Genomic DNA, 24227 nt, shown 5'->3' on the forward strand with positions numbered 1-24227 from the left:
CACTCACACAGCTGCACATTTCTGAAACTCGGGTTCTTTTAATATTGCATTGCATGCATGAGACAAACACTTGGAGAGAACCTTTCCATCTACAAAGAGCTGGGCTGATCTGGGATGTGATTCACTTCATCTGATTTGAGAGGTATGGGGCTCCCCGTTTATACCTAGAGATCTTCTATTATAATAGCTAGCTCCTAGCAAGAAGAGGGTGGTACACAAGGCGCTATAGGCCTGATTCCACTATCATTATAATATGATTTCTCTCTTTGTATTTTATGGATTTGTAATAATGCTGATTGTATTGATTTTATGCATCTTTTTACTTATGTTAGCGAAGATACTGCATCTTGGAGCACATAGTTAAAATAAACATTTTAAAGTAGCCTGTGTCTCTGATTACTCATATTGTGGATATTCAGGAGAATAAAAACGAAAGTGTTCTTGATTCCAGAGAGGTTCCTAAGTCGCTTGTTCTGGGCTGTCTATTCATTGGTAGCTTCGCTGTATCAGGGAGAACGAATTGGACACCGATGCACGTCGGATTGGGGTTTAGGCACTGAGGTGGATTTTTGGTACACCGTCTTCAGCCCGGCTTGCTTGAATCCAGTGGCAAAGTGAGCAAGGGACTCGCATCTGAGCATACCCTGCCACACTTATGGCGGCCAAAAGCGGTGCAAAAGGGGGTGGTAATGGACGGAGCATCTGAACCAATCAAACACTCGCACCCAGTCAAAAGATCTGGGTTCAATCCATCACCGTTCTTTAGCCCACTCTGCCACCCCAGTTCAGACATGGCTATATGCAAATCAGTCTGACCCTGTGCCTCATGGAACAGTCCAGCCCGAACTGCCAAGCCATGCCTTCCCTGGACCAGAAACAAGCTTCCAATGACCGGTTTCTGGCATTCCAGCCGTCTTCAGCCCAGCTTGCTTGAATCCAGTGGCAAAGTGAGCAAGGGACTCACGTCTGTGCATGAGCAGAATCCCGCAACAAAGGAGAGTATAGTCACTGCTCGATTGTTGCGGCTCGTCTTGACTCCACACCATCCCCACTTTAACTTTTGCTCCTTCCATGGCTACGAGAGGTGCTTCTAGGTGTGTCCTTTCCAGAAGAGCCACCGTGGCCAACACTCTTCCCACCCTTTTCATGGCCGCGGGTGCAGCTCCGGCAAGTCTTGTGGGAACCAAGGCCAAAGATCTGCTCAGTCTGCCACCCCCCCGGGAGCTGCAGCCTTCAAGCCTCTTTAATATTCCCTCACTACAACACAGGCACCCTGTTGGAGGCAGGATCAGGCACCACCTGCCCCAATGGCAAGGCATAACTTTAGACACGTGGGTGCTCCAAATTGTCAAGCAGGGTTACACCCTTCCACTCTTGAAAACCCTGCCAACATCCTCTGATGAGCTGACTGAGGACCACCTCTCCTTAATGCATCAGGGATTGCATGCTGTTTTGACCAGAGGAGCCATCCAGAACTTGCCGGCATCAGAAGTAGGTTGTGTTTGGTTTTCCCTCTACCTTTTGATGCCAAAGTAGGACTAAAGCCTCCGCCTCATCCTATATCTGCGCCCTCTCAGTACCTTCCTGAGGAAGGAAAAAGTCAAGATATTAACTTAGCTCCAGTCTGTGTTAGACACTGGGGTTTGGAGGGTAGCATTGACCCTACGGGATGCTTATTGCAATACCCCTGTCTTGCAAACTCCGTCCTGCGGTTCATGGTGGAACAGGAGCATTTGCAGTACGCTAGGCTCCCTTTTGGTCTCAGTCTGTACTTTCTACGACAACAGGCTGCTAAAAGTGGGCTCAGTCAGTAGTTGGCCAGCTCTAGACTACAGCGGCCTTCCTGCATTCGATGGGTTTCACAATCAACATGCCAAAGTCACACCTGATTCCTTCAGTTGCTTCCCGACTTTGGAGCCATTCTGAACGCAGTGCAATTCTATGTCTATCTGCACAAGCGGAGAGTCCAGGACATTTTATCTATGATCCCAATGTTTCAACCTAATTCCTGGATTTTGGGGAGACTAACTCGGAGAGTGCTTGGGATGATCGCGTCCTCCATCCTGCTGGTGAAACACACTTGATAGCCTATACGGGCTCTGCAGTGGAATCGGAAGTACTAGTGGGTGCAACACTAGGGCATTCTCTCCAACCTGGTCCAGATTTCGAATGAGGCTGCAAAAGACCTGCAGTTGTGACTTAATGAACAAAGTGGACAAGTCTTTTTAGCAGATTTAGGTTTGTGGTTCATGACCCAAACACTTGAAAAAGGGAGCGCAAACAACCCATGTTGTTTTTAGGAATCCCCTCACCCACCTACCTAGTAGGTGGCATGCTTCATCATCGGGGCCCAGCTGGACCACCTAATGTACTCCAGCTGTGCTTCAATGCCGGTGTTACAGCGGAGCAGGTTGTTAGTGTGACAAAAGTGAAGTGCTATGTGAAGCGCGATTATGTGTTAAAAATGTCTCTAGGAATTACCCTTATAAAAGTTTTAATGGAAGGGTCCTAGGACATGGGTAAAAAAATCAACGGGATACACGTGAGGTTTAAAATGTACCTCTGTATCCCTTTTTGGGTTTAGGTCTACTAGTTTCAGCCTTCAGGTTTGGTAAAGAGGCTTTCATCAGGACCAAGGTGTGTGGCGGAAAAAGAAGAACGGCCACAGTGGTGCAAGTATCAGCACACCCCCTAAAGTGTGCTGTGAGTGTGGTGGGACCTTTTAACTTGCAGATCCTTAGAGTGGAGTACCTGTGAATGGAAAAAGTTTGTTTGATGCAGGCACAATACGACAAGATAAATTATCATGCATGTCTTATATTTCTTAATAGCTAGCGCTTCAGTATGCTTGGAAAGATGGCATCATGCATGTGACTGTGTGAAGGCATGCATGATGGCCATCGCTAAAATAGCCCTGCGTGGCTACAATGTGCCCCAGTGTTGGTTACTCATTATAAAGTCCAAAGGATTGAAGGAACTCCGAAATGGCGTGTTGTGGCACATTGGGTGAGTTTTTTGTCAAGAGGATGATTAAAAATAAGCTTTAAAAGTTGTTTGTATCCAGTGATAGCGCGTGATATTAAACAGGCAAGAACACTGGTAATTTAGACTGAGACAACACAAAGACTGACAACAAATAACATAGAAGCAGCCTCATTTTGACTCTGAGGGCATTGCCTCATGGATCCCTACGGAGAGTTTTTCCCTAGTCCGACCCTATGGGGAAAAAAGGGGGAAAGAATTGGGAGCGGTTGTGGCAATTGAAATGTCATCGTAGCAGTAGAGTTAGATGTAAAGTATCGTGGCTATGGGTAATGGTAGCGGTTGGACAAAAATTATGCAAATTGCATTGTGGCATGAAAGATAAAGACAAAACAAAGCAACGTTGCACGTTTGGAAAACGTCAGAAAAAATGGCTATTGAAATGTCATTGTAGCAGTAGAGTTAGATGTAAAGTATCATGGCTATGGGTAATGGTAGCGGTTGGGCCAAATGATACAAATTGCATTGTAGCATTAAAGTTAAAATATTCAACAAAGGTACGTTGCTCGTTTGGAAAGCCCCCGTACTCACATTTGTTGTGGAAAAAAGAGTCGGTTTGACCTACGCTCTTCGAAGGGTCCCGCCGGTAGCTGTGAGACGTTAGTGGGTCTGTTACAAGTAGGGCATGACGGATGTGCCATTACCGTCACGTGGGCGGAAGTGTGCATAACGCCACTAGAATGCTAACTTAGAAGTAACTAGCGGCGCATGTGCGTTGTAGCATCTACCTCTAATGTGTATAGGGCTGGTAGCAATCTTTTTGCCAGAGTACGTGCAGTGGTGGTGCGCCGTGCATCTAGAATGCTAACATCGCATCGGTTCGACGCGCATGCGTGTAGCAGAGTTTTTAGTCTAATGTTGATAAACATAAGCGATGACAGTGGCTCCTAAAAGTGTATTAGAGGTAGTGTTTCGGGACAATTATTATTTCTCCAGTATTAGGGGTGTCTTTCATAGATTCACATGCTTGAATATTCCCCGTCGTCGAAGTGGGAGTTCCATGGTAAAATAGCAATAATGCTAAATATATATATATATATAAATATATATAAATATATATGTACACATAATATATAATAATAAAGAAGAAGGAAACATAATAGAAAACCTCAAAAAACGATTCCTACATAGGAATGCATGGTAAAGAGAAAAACTATTTGCAACACATCAGTGTCATTATGTTATTCCAAATCACAGCCAATCAGGCGCCAGCACCCTCTAGAACCTACTCCTCAGAAGCTCAAGCCCTCAGATTTTCTACCGCATGTCGTGTGAAGGGAGTCTCCCTGAGCTCTGCTCAGTTTTTTCAGAACTTCATCTTCTAGTTTTCCAGAAATTACTACAATGTCAAGTAAGAAGTCTTTATTTAGACCATGTTCTTCTTGTGGGAAGCTTCGCCTTTTTAAAAAGGACCCCCACCAGAAGTGTATTTATTGTTTATATCCGGATCATGAGGCTGGCAGCTGCAAGTTTTGTAGAACTTTTTCTACCAAAACTCTTAAGGACAGGGAAGGCCGTCTTCTTCTTTGGCTGCAGCGTCTTAAGGACAAGGACTCTTTTGTGTCCGACGCAGAGAGTTTACAATCTGGTTTTTCCTCAGCAGCCTCTAAGAGGGGTAGTGTCCAGGAGGTTCCTTCTCCTTTCCTCAAGAAGCCAACATTAGCCCTGTCTGTGGCTCCTGTGGTATCTACTGCCCTTCCTACCACCTCTACGCCCACGAGACCTGGCTCTCGGGCGTCTTTGGCTACCTCTCGAGGTGTCTTCACACCTCTTACAGTCCCGCCGTCGACGAGAGTGTCTACGTGCGGTCCGTCGACGAAAGCGGCTTTGCCTGCATCTTCGACGACTACACTGACTACCACTTCGGCTTTCTCATCATCGACAATGGTTTCGTCGACGGCCTTCACGTCGACGAGGGTTTTGTTGCCTGCTAAACCTGTCCCGTCGACGATTCTCATCTCATCGACGAAGAAGAGAGAATCCTCGTCGACTAAAGACCCAAAGTCATCGTCGTCGACGACGACTCCGTCGACGAAAGCCTCATCGGCGAAGACACCGTCGACCAAGATCTCGTCGACGAAGATGTCGACGAAGACAGGCCCGTCGACGGACTCAGTACCAGCATCGACGGCGAACCCGTCGACTATGACACGCCCGTCGACGACGACGAACCCGAATGGATCGCTCGTCGACGCAGGTTTCTTCAAACTTACCGGTCACAACAGCTAACGCAGCCTCGTCGTCGGTAATGGCTCCGTCGACGACGGCAACTATTTCATTTGCATCTGTACCGTTAGTGCCCTTGAAGACCTCTAAATCTTCATTCTCGCACTACAGTACCCTGCCAACAGATTTCAGGACCAGACCTTCAACCACCTTCTCCGATGTTTGCAACTACATCAGACTCTGAGCATGAAGAGGACACGTTTGGGGCAGCACATAGTCCCTCTGATTTAATAATTAAATGTCAGGACACACTCTGATGATGGCGGTGAGCCAGAATTTCAACAGGAGGAACAGTTCGTTCAAACCCCTGTGGCCACCATTCCTTTGACCTTGATTCCTAATCTCCAGCATATGATGGATGATTACAACCGCCGTTTCCCGGCTAGTCCGCAAACTACACCTGCACAATCTCCCGCTCCTGTGGTGCTACCTCCACCTTCATTGCCACCTGTCGTACCAACTACAACTTCGTCTCGGATTCATAGATCTATTAGCATCCATAACCCTGTATATCCGCAGGATGCGGATGATGAAGCGAACGCAGAACGGGAGGATGGTGAAGTTCCTGACGAGACAGATGATGAAGCAGGTAATCAGGATATGGCCGACTGGGACGATTATAGGACGCAAACGCCTTCTCAACCTGGTACTTCAAGTGACTCGCCACCAGTTGATCTTGCCAGTTTCCATCTTTTAATGGATAAAGCGACTCAGCGTTTCAAACTTCCACGGTCACAACACGAGGAAGATTGCTTTCTCTATGACTTTGAAGATAAACCTTATAAGCAGGTACACACTATTCCTATTATTGAGTTCGTGTGGAAAGAAGGCATTAAACTAATGAAAGCTCCAAACTCCTTACCTGCTCAGATTCCACGCCTTGAAAAGAAGTACAAGGCCCCCACTGGCTCTCCAGCTTGCCTGACTTCTCATCCCAAACCGGATTCTGTTGTGACTCAGGCCGCACAGCGTAGAGCTCGGAATCCAGCGTCCCAAATCACATCCCCTCCGGATAGAGAGGGTCAACGCTTTGATGCTATTGGCCGCAAGTTCTCAACGATGGCCTCAACTTCTGTCCGAGCAGCCAATGCTTTAGCCATCTTGGGACGCTATGACCGGCAGATGTGGTCAGATATGGCAGATTTCATGGCACTCATACCTGATGCATCCAAGACTGACGCACAACAGATTCTCCGCGATGGTCAAAGGGCAGCGGAAGAAATCATCGACTGTGCAGTCGATATCGCTAACACAGGTTTCCGCCTCCTGGCAAGTGCGGCTGCACTCCGAAGACAGGGTTGGCTGAAGTCCACCTCCTTCCGGCAGGAAGTCCAAAGCAAAATATTGGATATGCCTTATGATGGGGAATCACAGTTCGGATCCCATATCGATGATGCCCTCGAGTCCATCAAGAAGGACACCAATACGGCGAAGTCCTTGGGCACGCTCCAATTTTGGAAACAGTCCTTTTGAGGTGCGCGCGGACGTGGCACTTCCAACTTCCGAGGAGGGCAACAATACCGCTCCTACACTCAGAGCGGCCAACGTTACACGTCCAACCAGCAGTCTCGTCAGCAACCCTCCAGACCTTACAGAGGAAAGTCGTCCTATCGTGGCACCACTCAGAAACGCCAATGACTTGTGCCATTCTCAAAGTGTTGGAGGGCGAATCTCTCTGTTTTATTCCCAGTGGTCCTCGATCACCTCGGACCGCTGGGTATTGGACATTGTCAAACTGGGTCACACCCTGGAGTTTACAGAGATTCCTCCTTGCACTCCACCTCGTGGCCCACCTCCTCCACATCTCGAGGAGCTCTTCTATCAGGTCCGTCTTCTTGTGTTGAAGGGTGCAGTCGAAGTGGTCCCTATACATCAGAGGGAGAGGTTTTTACTCTCGATTCTTCCTCATATTCAAGAAAAACGGAGATTGGTGACCCATTCTGGATTTGAGGGCTCTCAACCAGTTCCTGAAGTCACAGTCATTCCGTATGCTGACACTACTGGAAGTTCTGCGTCTTCTATCCAGCGACGATTTTATGACCACCATAGATCTTCAAGACGCATACTTTCATGTTCCAATAATCAAACGACATCGCCAGTACCTGCGTTTCAAAGTGGGGCCAATGCATTTTCAGTTCAAGGTGCTACCCTTCGGACTGCGTTCAGCTCCTCTTATGTTCAAAAAGGTACTGGCCCCGGTGGTGGCTCACTTGCGTCTACAAGGAGTTCAGATCTTTCCCTATTTAGACGATTGCCTTCTCAAGTCTCAATGCCACCATCAACTGGATCGGGACACGCACCTTTGCCAGCAAGTGTTTCGGTCTCTAGGGTTGACCATCAACAAAGAGAAGTCACAGTTTGCACCTCTGCAGATCAGATCTTTCCTGGGAGCAATCCTAGACACGCAGCTCTCAAAAGCGTTCGCTCGGACGAACGACGTCTAAAGATTCTTCGTCTGGTCTCCCTTATTCGAAGAAAACAGTCCGTTTCTGTTCGGACATTAAAATCATTCTTGGGAATGGCTTCATCTTGTATCGCACTGATCCCAAATTGCAGGTTGCGCGCCCGTCCCATTCAGGAAGAACTGGACTTACAGTGGCGTTAGGGCTCCGGATCTTGTTGCCGTCACAGCTCGCATGAAACAGAGCCTACTTTGGTGGACGCAGCCCGCAAATCTGGGAATGGGTGTGTCCTTCCTCGATCATGCTCCAGACCTTACGTTGACGACGGACGCCTCCTTAGAACGGTGGAGCGCTCATCTTCAGGGCCTATCCATCAAGCGCAAGTGGTCGCCGACCCAACGCACGTGGCATATCAACAGGCTAGAATTAATGGCGATTTTTTTCTGGCGCTCAAGTCCTTCCTCCCAGTTGTTCACGGGGAGTCAGTGCTAATCCAAACGTACAATACCACCAGTATGCACTACGTGAACAAGCAGGGGGGGGGCCAGGTCTCCGCTTTTGTCCTGCTTGGCCCAGTCAATCTGGGATTGAGCTCTTCGCCATCAAATCACTTTGACAGCTGTCCACCTTCCAGGCGTATCCAACCTCCTGGCCGACTCTCTAAGCAGGTCCACTTCCTCGACACACGAATGGGAACTGCACCAACCGACTCTGGATCGTGTGTTCCGCAAATGGGGTCACCCGGATCTGGATCTCTTTGCCACGCCGGAGAACCGGAAATGCCCGTCTTATGCAAGTTGGCATCCCCACCCAAAGTCCCGTGGGAATGCCCTTTTGATCAACTGGAGCGGTCTATTCGCTTACGCTTTTCCGCCGTTCCCATTGATGCCGCGGGTACTGTGGAAGATGCGGAGGCAGCCCTGCCACATCCTACTGATTGCTCCTCGTTGGCCCAGACAAGCATGGTTTTCGGAGCTCCAACAAATCCCTCTACTCCTCACAGTCCGGCTTCCGAGCCAAACACAGCACTGAGACCGCACTCATCGCAGCAACAGACGACATTCGAACTCTACTGGACAATGGTGACACAGTCGCCCTCATCCTCCTCGACCTCTCCGCAGCCTTCGACACAGTCTGTCATAGCACCCTATTACAACGCCTCAGAAACATCAGAATTCAAGGAAAAGCACTGGAGTGGATCACCTCGTTCCTTGCCGGAAGAACTCAGAGAGTCCGCCTCCCACCATTCAAATCAGAGGCCACTGAAGTCATTTGCGGCGTGCCACAAGGATCTTCACTCAGCCCCACCCTCTTCAACGTATACATGAGCCCCCTCGCGGCCATCGCACGTCAACACAACCTCAACATCCTCTCCTACGCTGATGACACTCAACTGATCCTCTCACTCACCAAAGACCCTATCACCGCCAAAACCAACCTACATAAAGGAATGAGAGAAGTAGCCGAGTGGATGAAGCACAGCCGCCTGAAACTGAATTCCGACAAAACAGAAGTCCTTATCTTAGGTACCTCCCCCTCCGCCTGGGACGACTCCTGGTGGCCAGAATCCCTTGGAAAAGCACCCATCCCAACAGACCACGCACGAAACCTGGGCGTCATTCTGGACTCCTCACTCTCGATGACCAGACAAGTCAACGCCGTTTCATCATCTTGCTTCAACATTCTTCGCATGCTCAAAAAAACATTTCGCTGGATCCCCACTGAAACTAGAAAAACGGTCACCCACGCACTGGTTACAAGCCGCCTGGACTACGGAAACACCCTATACGCCGGTACCACCGCAAAACTTCAGAAAAAACTCCAACGCATCCAGAACGCATCAGCCAGACTCATTCTAGACATTCCGCGTAAAGATCACATTTCTGGTCATCTGAAAAACCTCCACTGGCTCCCCATCAATAAGAGGATAACATTCTGCCTTTAACCCACGCACACAAAGCACTTTACGAACTTGGACCCGAATGCCTCAACACACGACTTTCCTTCTACACCCCCTCCCGCCAGCTACACTCCTCCCACCAAGCCCTTGCTGCTGTACCTCGCATCAACAAAACCACCATGGGAGGAAGATCCTTCTCCTACCTGGCGGCTAAAACCTGGAACTCACTTCCCATTCACCTTCGCCTCACTCAGAACCACCTAGCATTCAGAAACCTGGATATTCGACAAGTAACTCCCCACCCTTCTCCAAGCGCCTTGAGACCCCCCTGGTATGTAGCGCGCTATATAAATTACTGAATTGAATTGAATTGAATTGCACTGTGCGAGCCCATTCCTCTACGTCCTCGTCCGGACCTTCTAACCATGGACAAGGGCTTAGTGTGTCATCCAGATCCCTCAACGCTACAATTGTGGGCTTGGAACCTGAGCACCTTGAGTTCGCTGGTTTAAACATATCCCAGGAGTGCAGAGACATCCTAGCTCATGCTAGAGCTCCGTCTACCATCAAGACTTACAAACTTAAATGGAAGCGATTCTGTCATTGGTGCGCTACGGCCAATATCCATCCCATCCATTCCACTCCTGAGCAGCTCCTTCCATTCTTTTTGAGCCTCGCTCAGTCAGGTCTCTCTCATGCTACACTGAGAGTTTTCTTAGCTGCTATATCCCGTTTCCGACATGATTGCTCTTAATCCCTCTGTTCATCACGGATTATACGTCAATTCTTCAAAGGGCTTTTCCGCAAGTTTCTACCTGTGAGTCGCCCTCCTCCAGCTTGGCACCTCAATGTTGTACTATCTCAACTTATGAAATCACCTTTTGAGCCTATCCACAGGGCGGATATCAAGTTTATCACTTGGAAGGTTGCACTTCTGCTGGCTTTGACCTCCTCTCGTCGCGTGAGTGACCTTCATGCTTTTACTTTCAAACCACCTTATCTACAGTTCAAACCTGACGGGGTGGCACTTCGGACTAACCCCTCTTTCATGCCTAAAATACCTACGGATTTTCATTTGAATGAGCCTGTATTTCTCAAGACTTTCTTTCCGGATCCAAAATCTCCGGCGGAGCAGCGCTTACATTCTCTGGACATCAAACGATGTCTTAAGTTTTACATTGCCAGAACTGCCCCTTTCCGCAAGTCCGACCAACTTTTCATTGCCTACGGACGACTGCGCAAGGGACATCCAATTTCTAAGCCGACTATTGCCCGGTGGCTTTCCTCAGCCATTGCTTTCTGCCACCAACAAGCGGGCAGACCATTGCAATCTTCAGTGAGGGCTCATTCTACGAGGGCGATGTCTTCATCCACCGCCTTGTTTGCTGGTGTGCCACTTCAGCAGATCTGCCGTGCAGCGACATGGTCCAGCAGGCACACCTTCACCAGACATTACTGTTTGGATGCCATCAATGAAGCGGATACCGCAGTGGGGCAGTGCTTCGCCATCTTTTTCAATAAGGTGAGCCTCTGTTCCCCCCTCCTTTATGTTTTACTGTGATTGCTATGATGTGTTACATGACTGTATTATTTCTAGTACGGTCTTGGTTTTTTCCATATATGTGCCTAGCAATCTCAGTTCTCGGAGGTCACTGCTTTCTATTCTATTCCAGCATGTGAATCTATGAAAGACACCCCTAATACTGGAGAAGAACAATTGTTACTTACCTGTAAACAGGTGGTTCTCCAGTATTGGTGTCTTTCATAGATTCACATGCGACCCACCCTCCTCCCCTCAGAAGCTCTTCTTCTCCTCATGCACTCTTAGTTACTTGTGCTACGAACATCTGAGGGCTTGAGCTTCTGAGGAGAAGGTTCTAGAGGGTGCTGGCGCCTGATTGGCTGTGATTTGGACTAACATAATGACACTGATGTGTTGCAAATAGTTTTTCTCTTTACCATGCATTCCTATGTAGGAATCGTTTTTTGAGGTTTTCTATTATGTTTCCTTCTTCTTTATTATTATACATTATGTGTACATATATATATATATATATATATATATATATATATATATATATATATATATATATATATATATATATATATATATATATATATATATATATATTAGCATTATTGCTATTTTATTTACCGTGGGACTCCCACTTCGACGACTGGGAATATTCAAGCATGTGAATCTATGAAAGATACCAATACTGGAGAACCACCTGTTTACAGGTAAGTAACAATTGTTCGTATGCTTGAAAAAGCGCGGAGTTAACGGAAAATAAATAGAAATTACAAATCTGTTAAAGTTCATAACTCGTGTGCCTGCGGGGGGAGCAGAGTCGTTGTGAGGGTAACTCAATGGTGTGCCTTGTAGTTAGGGCAGAAACATGGGATTAATGACTATCCGAATAAAATCATCAAAAAAGCCCAGAAGCGAGCAAGAAATCAAAATCGTGAAAGTCTTCTGGAAAATAATATGTATATTTGGTTTGTTTACGATGTAGACACTTTGTTTGGCTTAAAGGCTACATATAAGACATAAACATGTTAATGAATAAATGCCCACGAAACCTGTATGCTTGTCGTGTTAATCTTGCAGTTCTTCTGAGCCGTCCAAATCTAGCCCAATATTGTGTTGCTGATTATAATGCAAAAACAATAATGCCCGGAGGGACCTTCGTCTGGCACACAGAATCATTTTGTAGATGCTGTTGCTCCTTTCAGCATCTGCAGGACTGATCACACAGTCCTTGTACACAGCTGCAAGCTGTGAAAGGACTGGAATGTGGTCAGCTATCCCATGCCAAAAGAGGTCAGTGTCAATCACCCCAGAAACAGATGCCTGTACTGCTTCTGGGCCTACATGTTCAATATAGAGGCAAAGCTCCTGATCGGGAAATTCGCTGAAACCAAGGATGTCAGAATATGCACTCTTGTCCTTAGGCAGCATGCAGAGTTGTGCAGGATTGAAAAGGCGCACTTGCTTCAAGAACCCAATGCCTGGTTGGCCCCCCCCCCCCATGTATTTGCCCGCCTTTTCCAGAGAATTTTCAAAAGCTTCATTAAGCTGGGCTGTTATTTTTTTTTCTGTGTCAGAGTTAATTTAGCACCTGCAGTGGTCTGTAAAAATGGTTGTAGGGACTCCAGAGTGAGGACTGAATTGTTTGTTAGGTCAATTGAAGGTCCTCCAAATAAACATACACCTTCATTGTCACTGGTGTCTAACTCTGGAATAAGTCCATCAGATGTAAAATGTTCTGGCATTTTTCGGCCACAATGTCCAATTGCACTTTAATGCAGTTTCTTTGGTCGCTGTTCAAAATCCTTTGCAGATTTCTAAGGGAATCTGGGGGAGTCTTGCTGAGTTGCATCTCAGACTCAACAAACCCAGCATTGGCCTCAAAATGCTTGCAATGGTACTGGACAGCAGCAAACCAAGAATTCCACCGGGTACTGCAGGGGTCAGGTGCCATCCGTGGTTTCATCCCATGGTTCTCAGCAAGATGGTGCAGGTACCTTCTCTTTCTGCAACCGGCCATGTAAAAGATGCGCAAGAAGTACAGAAGGAAAGCATTTAGCTCCACGAAAGGCTTCCTAAATGACACTCCGATAAGGTTCATTATGTGTGCCATGCAGGTGATATGTATGGAGTTTGTGTACAGATTTCTCAAAATAGTGTTGTATGCCTTGAGAATGTATGCTGCATTGTCAGTGTTAAAGTAAATAACGTCCTGAAAGGCTATGCTGTACTCTTTGAGCACCTTCACAACTGCTTGCACTACAGTCCCATGGTTGCACTGTGAGAGGTACACTGTGTCTGCTAGGTGGGTGCGGATCTTACGGCCACCCTGCGCAGAGACCACTGCAAATAGCACATTTAATACACAACACCCTTCGACATCAGGTGTTTCATCAAATATAACACTGATCTTCTGATCTTGCAAGTGTTCTTTCAGCTTGTTCTTTGCTACTATATATCTCTCTGGGAGATCACGTTCTTGAAGCTGACTCCCAGGTATCGCTCCACCATTTCGTACTGGCTCATGGAGAAACTTGTGCAACACAGGGTGGTCGGTTTTTCTCAGTGGAATGTTCAGCGCTGTGCAGACATTGACTCACTCACTTATGATTTCCTGGGTTGAGGCACCGGCAGCTGTACTCTTTGTGAAAAGTGAGTTCACAGTCATCTGACGGGCACGTTTTGGCGAAGAGTGAGGGTCTGGATCATCTGAACAGCACTTCAAATGTTTTTGGGACCGCACATGCATATCAACTGTGTGTTTCCGGATGTTGTCCACCGCCACATTGCACACACTGCAAAACAGCACACCACCATCAGCATGCATCACGGTGCTGTACTCTTTGGCCCAATCTTCCTTAAGTTAAGTAGATGTGATCGGTGTTTCACAGTCTTCACAGGCTGCAGAAACTTCTCCAACCTGCTTTTGTTGTAGTGGCTTGTTGTTTCCTTGGAATCCAAAAGATCTCAGGCTTGTGGCGCACTCACGTAACTCACCTACAAATATATTTGGTGTTATTAGATGTGTTCCAGAGGGGAAAAGGGCACTGCAATTGTTGGATGGAAAGTTAAGAGAACATAGGTTAAACATGATTAAAAATGCATGCAACTCTGAAGCAAAGTTGCATACATAGCGCGTTAACATACAGGTAGGCAGAGGTCCTTCGAAGTAAAATGGCACACTTGTGTAATCCCGCTAGGCAACATTGAGTCGTCTATGGAGGGCAGTGGGGGTGTGAGGTAAACCTAAAAAACATAAGGCAAAAGTGTTAACCAAAAAACAACTGTGCCCCAAAGTGCCTGCAAATAAAAAATCATATTTGGGCAAAAACCGGAAGAAGGGGGGAGGATGAGCCAACTGCAAAGAAAGTGAAATCTAACCGCTAAAAACAAATTTGTGCAAGTGTACTTTGTAGGAGCGCATAAGCCCGGCGTTAACACTCTGGGTGGGGGCCAACAGTGCTTAACAGGTGTCTAGGGAAAATCCCAAGATAGCCCTAAACCACCCCAAGAAATACAAAAAACAATATTACAAGTATGAAATCCACATGATCACACAGAATCCCATCACCAAACCATGCACAGCGCTCCCATCCATCACAAGTAGGACTTCACAAATATGGGTGGCGACCTCAAGCTTCTGCGCTTAAGCATATGTGGTATTCATCTCCCCGGAAGTGTACAGAAACCAAAACTTACCCATTCTGTGCAGCAGAAAGCATATATTAGTTGCCAGACGGCCCAATTGCTCTTCAACCAGCAGATTCTTCCCTCTGGGACTCTACAAAAAGAGTTACAGCAGGCTTGGCTAGCCCTTCCCATGGCACAGGTCCCACATCACTGCCACCTCCCCTACTACGCCTCTTTAAAAACCACAGCACCCCCATGTGCCCCTGGGGCCCGCATGACCAGCTGCCACCAAAAGAATGCCCCTCTGGGCCCGCCGCACACCGGGCATGCGGCGGGGACAAAACTTACCTGTGCTCTGCACCGGCTCTTGAACCAGTAGATTCTTCCCTCCAGGACACTACAAAAAGAAGAAAAAAGAGTTACGGCAAGCTTGGTAGCCCTTCCCAGGGCACCTGTCCCACATCACTGCCACCTCCCCCATTACGCCTCTTTAAAAACCACATAGCACCCTCATGTGCCCCCGGGCCCGCATAACCAGCTGGCCCCAAAAGAATGCCCCCCAGGGACCGCCGCAAACCGGGCATGGCCTGCATGTAACTTTTTTTTTAATGCCCCCCAGTGCCCGCGGCGGGCCCAGAATGCCACCGGACCTGCCGCACACCGCCAGGTTCTGAGCTGGGATGGTGCAGTGAGCTAAAAAACGGTGTTGGATCTAGCCCTGATCTCTTGACTGGGTGAGAGTATCCTGCTTAATTCAGAAACTCTGTCCATCACCACCCCTTGTTGTTAAATATTTTGTCCACCATAAGCGTGGAAGGGTATACTCAGATGTGAGTCCCTTGCTCATTGCACCATCAGGATTCAAGCAAGCCGGGCCGAAGACGGCTGTAATGCCAGAAGCCGGTCCCCGGAAGCTTGTTTCCTTCCCAGTGTAAGAATTGGCTTGGTAGTTTGGTTTGCCCTGTTCCCATCATGCACTGGGACAGGAACAGACTAATTTGCATATAGCCAGGTTCTGAGCTGGGATGGTGCAGTGAGCTAAAAAACGATGTTGGATCTAGCCCTGATCTCTTGACTGGGTAAGAGTATTCTGCTTAATTCAGAAACTCTGTCCATCACCACCCCTTGTTGTTAAATCTTTAAAAACCACAGCACCCCCATGTGCCCCTGGGGCCCGAATGACCAGCTGCCACCAAAAGAATGCCCCTCTGGGCCCGCCGCACACCGGGCATGCGGCGGGGACAAAACTTACCTGTGCTCTGCACCGGCTCTTGAACCAGTAGATTCTTCCCTCCAGGACACTACAAAAAGAAGAAAAAAGAGTTACGGCAGGCTTGGTAGCCCTTCCCAGGGCACCGGTCCCACATCACTGTCACCTCCCCCATTACGCCTCTTTAAAAACCACACAGCACCCTCATGTGCCCCCGGGCCCACATAACCAGCTGGCCCCAAAAGTTTGCCCCCCAGGGACCGCCGCACACCGGGCATGCCCTGCATGTAACTTTTTTTTTAATGCCCCCCAGGGCCCGCGGCGGGCCCAGAATGCCACCGGACCTGCCGCACACCGCGCACGCGGCGGGCCCAGCATATAGTTATCTTTATTAAAATGCCCCCCAGGGCCCGCCGCGTGCCCATGTGCGGCAGGCCCAGAATGCCACTGGGCCCGCCGGGCACTCGGTGGGCCTGGCATATCATTATTATTTTTTTTAAATGCCCCCCCCCCCCCCCCCCCCCCCCCCCAGGGCCCGCCGCGTGTCCTTGTGCGGCAGGCCCAGAATGCCATTGGGCCCGCCGGGCACGCGGCGGCCCAGCATATAGTTTTTTTTTTTAATGCCCCAGGGCCCGTTGCGTGACCCTGTGCGGCAGACCCAGAATGCCACCGGGCCAGCCGCACACCGGGCACGCAGCGTTTATTTTTTTAATGCCCCCCAGGGCCCGTTGCGTGCCCCTGTGTGGCGGGCCCAGAATGCTGCCGGGCACGCAGCGGGCCCAGCATATAAATATTTTTTTTAAATGCCCCCCAGGGCCCGCCGCATGCGCCTGTGCGGCGGGCCCAGAATGCACTGGGCCCAGCATATAATTTTTTTAATAAATGCCCCTCAGGGCCCGCTGCATGCCCCTGTGTGGCGGGCCCAGAATGCTACCGGGCCCAGCATATAATTTTTTTAATAAATGCCCCTCAGGGCTCGCCGCGTGCCCCTGTGCAGCGGACCCAGAATGCCACCGGGCCCACCGCACACCTGGCACGCGACGGCCACAGCATAAAATCTTTTTTTTTTTTAAATGCACTCCTGGGACCGCTGCGTGCCCCTGTGCGGCGGGCCCAGAATGCCACCAGGCAGTGGGCCCGCCAACAAGGAGACCTGCCTTCGGCAGTAGCCAGCAGATCCAGGTGACAGCAGTTCCAGGTGAGAAGGCCGATGAAGCAGCAGCTGTAGGGCAGGTGAGGGGTGGAGGGGTGTAAATAAGCACTCCACCTCGCCTGCCTGCTGTGAGGACCCGAGGACCCCTCCTTCTATTGGCTCCATTGCGAGAGCCACCGGGCCAATAGAAGGGGTCGGATTTCGCGGGCAGTTTTACAAAACTGCCGATTTCGCAATTTTTTTGCAAATCGCGAAATCCTGGAGGGTCTGCCTAGTACTAGCGCCACACCCTCTCCCCTAGTATCTTATGTTAAATTCTCTTCTGTGGCCAGTGCCAGAGAGTGTTGAACACTGGGCACAAAGGCATTGTGTGCGCACCATTCTGAAATTAATGGTTTTAATGTGAATGTCAGAAATCTGGTTTTTAGTTGACTGAGGGCGAGCCCTGGCCAAGCAGCAGCCACAGTTCTTCTCGGGGTGAAATCGCAAGCAGACCCTAAATTAACCTGTACTAAACCCTCGGTTAGCTTACCACAGAGCAGTCCGGCTTAACTCTGAGGCAATGTGTAAAGTATTTGTGCAACAATTCAAGAAGAACCATATGGGGAGTGCCTGGACAACGCTCCACTCTCAGGCGCACAGCGCATGTCTGGATACCAGATTCAACCTTAGATCATCCATTTTATCCATATTCATGTTTGTCGTGTTTTATCCATAATAGTACCATACTTTCCTTTGCTATATTAACCATTCCACAATTGAAACGAATTGTATTTGGGAAACTTCACGTATTAACTTGTGCCCATCCAGGCCTCCTTGTAAATACGATCCAATACAACAGGTAGCTTAAAGCAGCAATTCTTTATTTCAACCCAATACATTTCGGGCCTTTACCAGCCCTTCATCAGGTGTGACTGAAAGTCAACAATAACATGAATTATTTTACTGTATATCTCGTTTTTTAAACAAAACTGCATTCATATTGATTCAGCATTTCGCATATTATGTTTTGCATTTAATATGACAATACCTATTTCTTAAATTGACCCAATTCTTATGTAGTGATCATCCCCTATTATCCAAAATAAATACCTTGCATAAACCTAGTGAAACTGGGTAAAACACGTGTATGTGTGTCTTTACATTCTTAAAAATCAGACTTTGCTTCTGGCAATCATGCCTTATGCCCTTAAATTGAAACGAGCAACCGGCAGTTCAAAAAGCATTCTAATTACATTACAAACCCCGGACTCATTTTTTATGCTGCTAGGGTTTTTATCAAGCTAATACAAGTTAGTACGTGAAGTTTCCCAAATACAATTAGTTTCAATTGTGGAATGGTTAATATAGAGAAGGAAAGTATGGTTATATTATGGATAAAACACGACGAACATGAATATGGATAAAATGGATGATCTAAGGTTGAATCTGGTATCCAGACATGCGCTGTGCGTCTGGGAGTGGAGCGCTCCCCATATGGTTGTACTTGAAAAATGGTGCTCTCGGGGCCTGGCACTGCCCAGTTTCGCACGCGAACTGACAAGGATGTTTAAAGATTTATGGACTAAACAAGGTTAACAATGAATAAACGCGGTGTGCACACCACCACTTTCAGTGTTACTATTCAAGAAGAGACACAGTGAAAACACACCACAAAAGGATTCTTTTCCAATTTTAGGGTACATTTTAATAAATAAAACGAGACCAAAATAACAAAATTGCAATATGTAGAATCCGAGATATTCAATTTTAAAGAGTTTAGTTACAATAGCACCAGAGGGTATAAAATGCCAAATGATGTTATCTGGTCACACCGGACAGGAATCAAGTCACAACTTCAGACTGGCCGCGATGGAGCGTTGGCCGGCTATAGGGGACCCAGCTAGGCATGGTGAACAGATTACCTTAAATCCTAGTTTGCGGAGCATTGCGAGGATCTACGCCAAAGATGTGTTGAGCAGCCGAAGCGATGCGTCCGTTTCGATATACTGCAAGGCTACGATGTGAGGGCCTGTGTCGTCCTCAAGAATGCAGTCGCCCAGGGCTTGTGATGCCGAGTTCAGTGTAGAGTCAGTGAGGCTGCCCTCGATGAGGGAGGTAAGTGCCTGCACCAGGGTTGCACAGCGCAGTTAGTGTGGTGACAGGCTGCAATGTGATGCTGGCCTTTGCAGCAGTTATGATCCATGCAGTAGAGGTGATTCGTCAGTTCTGCTCGGGATTGTGCAACCCGGCAGAGGAGAGTCTTCCGTTTCGCTGGATCCTCAGAGCACCTTACGCCCACTTCCAAGGGCCTAGGACTTGGGTGGCAACACTTGACTGTGTAGACTCAGACAGCATAGTCCAGGTACTGGGTCAAGATTGTTGGCGCCTTCGGTCCCGGAGACTCCAGTCGTGAGGCGATTAAACTAGCCAATGGAGTCACTCTGTTTCTGGGTTCAAGAGTTGCAGGTCCAGTCCTTCTCACTCAAGCAAGAGGACAGCATACAGCAGAGTGGCAGTCGTTTCAGTGGCACAGCAGTTCTTCTTCCTGACAGAGTATCCACACGTACAGAAGGGTACTGAAGAGTTGGTTTCTGAGGTCCTGTATTTATTCCCAGTTGGGCTGTTGAAGTGGGAGTGAAGCTCCTAGAGGTTTCCCTTTGAATTCCCCAGACATCCTACCTTCCCTTTCCTGACTCAAGACTAACTAAAGGGGCTATGCAGTCCTCTGTGTGGAGTCAGGACACAGCCTATTAAAGTGTAAATGGGGCTGCGTCCAGCTCCCCTCTCCCATCCTGCCAGTTACAGGCTGCAGGCACTAAACTGCTAAGGCAGGAAAATGCCAGCTTTCCAAAAGCGGCATTTTCAAAATTGTATTAAAAAATCAGACCTACCTATGAAAGAGGGTTTTTCATTACATTTTCCAAAGACGCCAAGCGTGAACTGTAACCTAATCTTATTTGGAAATTACAGCTTATTAAATTCAGTCAGACATCTAGTAGTACAAACTGAACCTACTATACCTATTTTGGGACAATAAACTTGTTGCACTTTACTAGTGTCCTAGAATCATGAAGTTATAACCAATGGCATGTTGGCACTTTAACCAGAATTAGGTGTGTTATCTTGTTATAGTATTTGTGGAATCTTTTTTTTTTTTTTTAAATAACCCTGGGTCTGACATAATTGATGCACTTTATCATTGTTATTGAGTTATGCATTAACCGTTTATGCGTGTTGGCACTTTAATATGTAATATGTGCAATATCTTACTATAATAATCATTGACATTTTAAAAAATGTATTCGTTTCTCTTTGAAATCAGTTTTTATTGTAAGATCTTCTTTATGTTTTGTTTTATGGGATAATTATTAATGCATTGGTCCAATTATTGATAATATTTGATGTATTGAGTTCTGCTGTTTTGATATATTAGGTGATTGTGAAGTGTTTTGATTGCAATGATTTTTATTAATCATGCAATAAAGAATTTTACTAGAACTAACTAGCTTATTAAAGTCGCAAGTTAACTCCAAAGTTATCCTTCGGTAGTGGTAGGCCTTGCAGTAGTGAAATACGAATTTAAGAGTTTTTCACTACCAGGCCAAGTAAAACTTAAAAGTGCATATCCAACTTTGTAAATACACTGCACTCTTCCCTCTGGACTTCCCAGGGACTGCCCCATGGCGACTTGTATGTTTTAAAAAGGAATGTTTGGGCTTGGCATAAGGTTTATTTTGCCAGTTAGAAAAGCAGTTTAAAACTGCACCCATAGGCTGCAATGGCAGACCTGGGACCTGTTTGAAGAGCTACCCAAGTGATTGGCACAACTAGTGCTGCAGGCCCACTAGCGTAGCAATTAATTTACATGGTCTGGGTACATGTAGTGTGACTTTACAAAGGACTTATAAGTAAATTAATTATGCCAATTGTGTATGAGCCACTGTTGTGTTAGGGATGAGAGTACATGCACTTTAGCACTGGTTAGCAGTGGTAAAGTGCGAAGAGTCCCAAGGCTGGCATAAACGAGATCTGCAGAACGTGGAGGTAGAAGGCAAAAAGTATGGGGGACGACCACACTGAGGCGGATTGGTCTAACAGAGACAAAGGAAGGATACCTGTCTCTACTTAAATAAACCTTCTTTCTACGGCTGTCATGGCTACGAGGACACTGTCCGTTATGTGGCAGCCCCTTACCCTTCCCATCCCGCACAAAAACTCATTAACGAAGTCTAGTAGCTCTCACAGTCACGAATGTCATTGTGTATTTAGACATGCTATACAGCAGCGCGGGCTGCTGGTCAGCATGGCTTAGACAAAGCGTAATGACGCAGTCATCTCTGGCCATGTCATAGCGCTTTGCTTTAAGCCATATTGCATACCTGCCCACGCTGCTGTGTAACATGTCTAGATAAACATTAACAAAGCTAATAGATGCCACATAAGTGCAACGTATTGACTTGGTCAATGCTTATTTCTCTGATTTATACAATGACACTTTGGTTTGTGGTCAGCCGACTTGCTCGGTCCTGAAGATGAGCGGTTGAATTATTTTGGTCAAAACGCTGTTGACACCACAACGTCATTTTCGAATACTAGATATGGAAAACTTCTCTGGGGAATTTTATTAACTTAAGCTATACTAAGTGCTCTACATACTAAGATCCAGTAGTCTGTCTCCATAACCTTTTTGATCATTTTTCACGTTACTTATTTCACCACGATCACTGTGTTCACAGAGTGTATAAAAATTAACCAACCCTGTTAAAAAGAAAAGTCCTGCATCATTATCATATGTAAAAAAGTCCTTGAGCTCAAATGTGTATGTCGTTCTGTTTCTGTGTGTATGTTTGCATGTATTATTGGCATGATATACTGTTGATCTCATCTGAATAATCTACTTTCCCTTTATGTAATCATATCGTGTTTGAAAATATTAGTAATAACTATATTTCACTAGTTATGATTTCAATGCTTTTTATTAATTGTTCAATAAACCTTTTGATTTGAGTTCTAAGATTGCAACTGCTCTCAAAACAAGGGTACAACTGCCTGACATGCATGTGTGACTCACAGGATGTGTTATTTTAGAGAGCAAATTCGAGCAAATTTAGTAGCATAAGAGACTTTCAACACATTCTGCAACATTTTGTTCCTTGGAAGTCAGTATGACCTCCAACAAACGAACAAAAGGAGGAATACGTGTGGAGTGTTTGAAGTGAAAGTTAAAATTGCGATCATGATTATACACAAATAAGTTGACCTGCTGTGAGTTCTTGTAAATTTCTCAGTGAGGCCTGAAACTTCAGTTAATTTTCTGTTCTGCTGGAAACCGTTGGAGGTCAGAGTGCCGCAGAAGCGTAGGCTCTGCAGGATGTAATATCAATCTGAATCTCTTGTCTTCTATCGAGCACGTTTAACTTTGATGTCGGAAGATCGGAGTAAAACACATTGCAATAGTTGAAAACGGACCACACTTTGCAAATATCTGCTTATATTAAATGTTTTCAGGTCTAATACTCCTTTTTTCCTTTCCTTTTCTTTCCTTCCCTTCTACTTTTTCCATACATTTCTGTTATTCTACAAACTCCGACCAGCTGTTCATGTGGTGATACTCTTTTGGTTTCCACCCAAGGTGGTGAATATTCTTCCGCACTTCCGGAAGGTGGTATAGAATCATTGGTTCTTTGTAAACTGTGGTAACGTTATTCATCAGTACTTAATGAAGAACAGTGGCATTAGAGGGAAATGCTTAAATGGTTTGAGAACGTAATTAAAGTAACCTAGATGTGCTTTCTTTATAGTAGGAAATTGTCAGGGACCCTCAATCTAGTCTTTGAGCTGTAGTAGGGTAGATACAACATTTCTATTTTTAAATACTGACCAATCGATTGCCCGGTCTTCCTGATTTCTCACTTAACATTTTTGTAAAATTATTTTGAGAGTAAATAATTTTAATTTGTAATGCTTGGTGTAAGTAAAATCAACCGTCTTTAAACAAATGCTAATTTTCTGTTTTAATTTGCAGAAGAGCTTGTGGCAGAAAATGCAGACCCCATTTTTAACACGACTCCTGAAATTAAAGCTTGAACGTTCATGCAGTCAGTCAGTGTTTAATCCATCGGCATCAAAACGGAGAAGAACGGGATCCTTCTCGGACATGCTCTCCACGCAACACACAACTGAGCAGAAACTGAGTTTGTAGGTTACCCCAAATGTTGGGAGACAAGATCACTTGTTGCTTACAACAAAAAAACTCTGCCTATCAAAGACACATAGTTGTGCAAACGACTCACAGCAGACTATATTGTCTTTTGTGCTAAAAGTAAAATATAAACAGTTGTTTCAGTTTCAGCTAAGATTGGTTATAGGAGTGGCTCTCGTTACCAAGGGAACGCAAGGTGATGGTACTTTGCTGATTGGTCCAGAAGCAGGAAGACGTACGCCTTAGTTCTGAGAGTGAGAGTACAATATTTATGGATTTCTTTTCCTCTGGTTTCATTTTACCCTGCTTCAGAGCATTTTCATTGTATTTTCATTTGGTCGAATAAAGCCTCGAAACATCTTATGCTTTGTTTATTTGCATAGATTTATAATGGTGATAAAACTAACATTTAGATTTGAAATAAAATATGGGAGGACTTTTTTGAGAGCGCTTGCATGCACTTTGCTGGTGGGACGTGCACTGGTGAGAGGAAACGGGAAAGAAGACTATATGTTTAACAGCCAAGTGGTATCTACATGCCGGGAGAAGCATACACTGAGATGCATGCTGCAAACTGGGCGGCCTAAGCGAGACCTACCAATAGACCATTGTTAACCAGCGTGCACACATATTGTGCTATCATTGTTAAAAGTAAAGTTTGTGCCAGCTACTGCACACTGGGTGCTCTTGTCTGCTGATTGCCCTATCCTAACACTTCTTGAGTCACCAATACTCCCCACATAAGAATCTCACCAGGGTCTTTGTGCTCCCCACATCTTACCTTTTCACTGCTCATCAGCCTCCCCAGTTCTACCTAAGTAAAGTGAGTATACATGGAAGGGTAGATTTTGCCACCACTCAAACCACCACCACCAGCAAGCAGAGCAGTGTGCTTTTAGCTCGAAGCATCATACCTGCCCTCCTAGGCTGTGTGGATGCCCTTTAATGT

At 46.5% G+C, this 24227-nt stretch overlaps 1 protein-coding gene across 1 annotated transcript in view; it reads left to right on the plus strand.

Annotated features, from left to right (window-relative positions):
- Window positions 1–23641, plus strand: part of STRAP (serine/threonine kinase receptor associated protein) — a 151667-nt gene extending 128026 nt beyond the window's left edge. The window contains exon 9 of the mRNA XM_086920863.1: window positions 23102–23641. Coding sequence (XP_086776989.1) covers window positions 23102–23163 — 62 coding nt within the window. The 3' untranslated portion in view covers window positions 23164–23641. The remainder of the gene's footprint in view (window positions 1–23101) is intronic.
- The last annotated feature ends 586 nt before the right edge of the window (window positions 23642–24227 follow it).

Source organism: Lissotriton vulgaris, chromosome 1_1 (genome assembly GCF_964263255.1).
Source record: "Lissotriton vulgaris chromosome 1_1, aLisVul1.2, whole genome shotgun sequence".
Lineage (NCBI taxonomy): Eukaryota > Metazoa > Chordata > Amphibia > Caudata > Salamandridae > Lissotriton > Lissotriton vulgaris.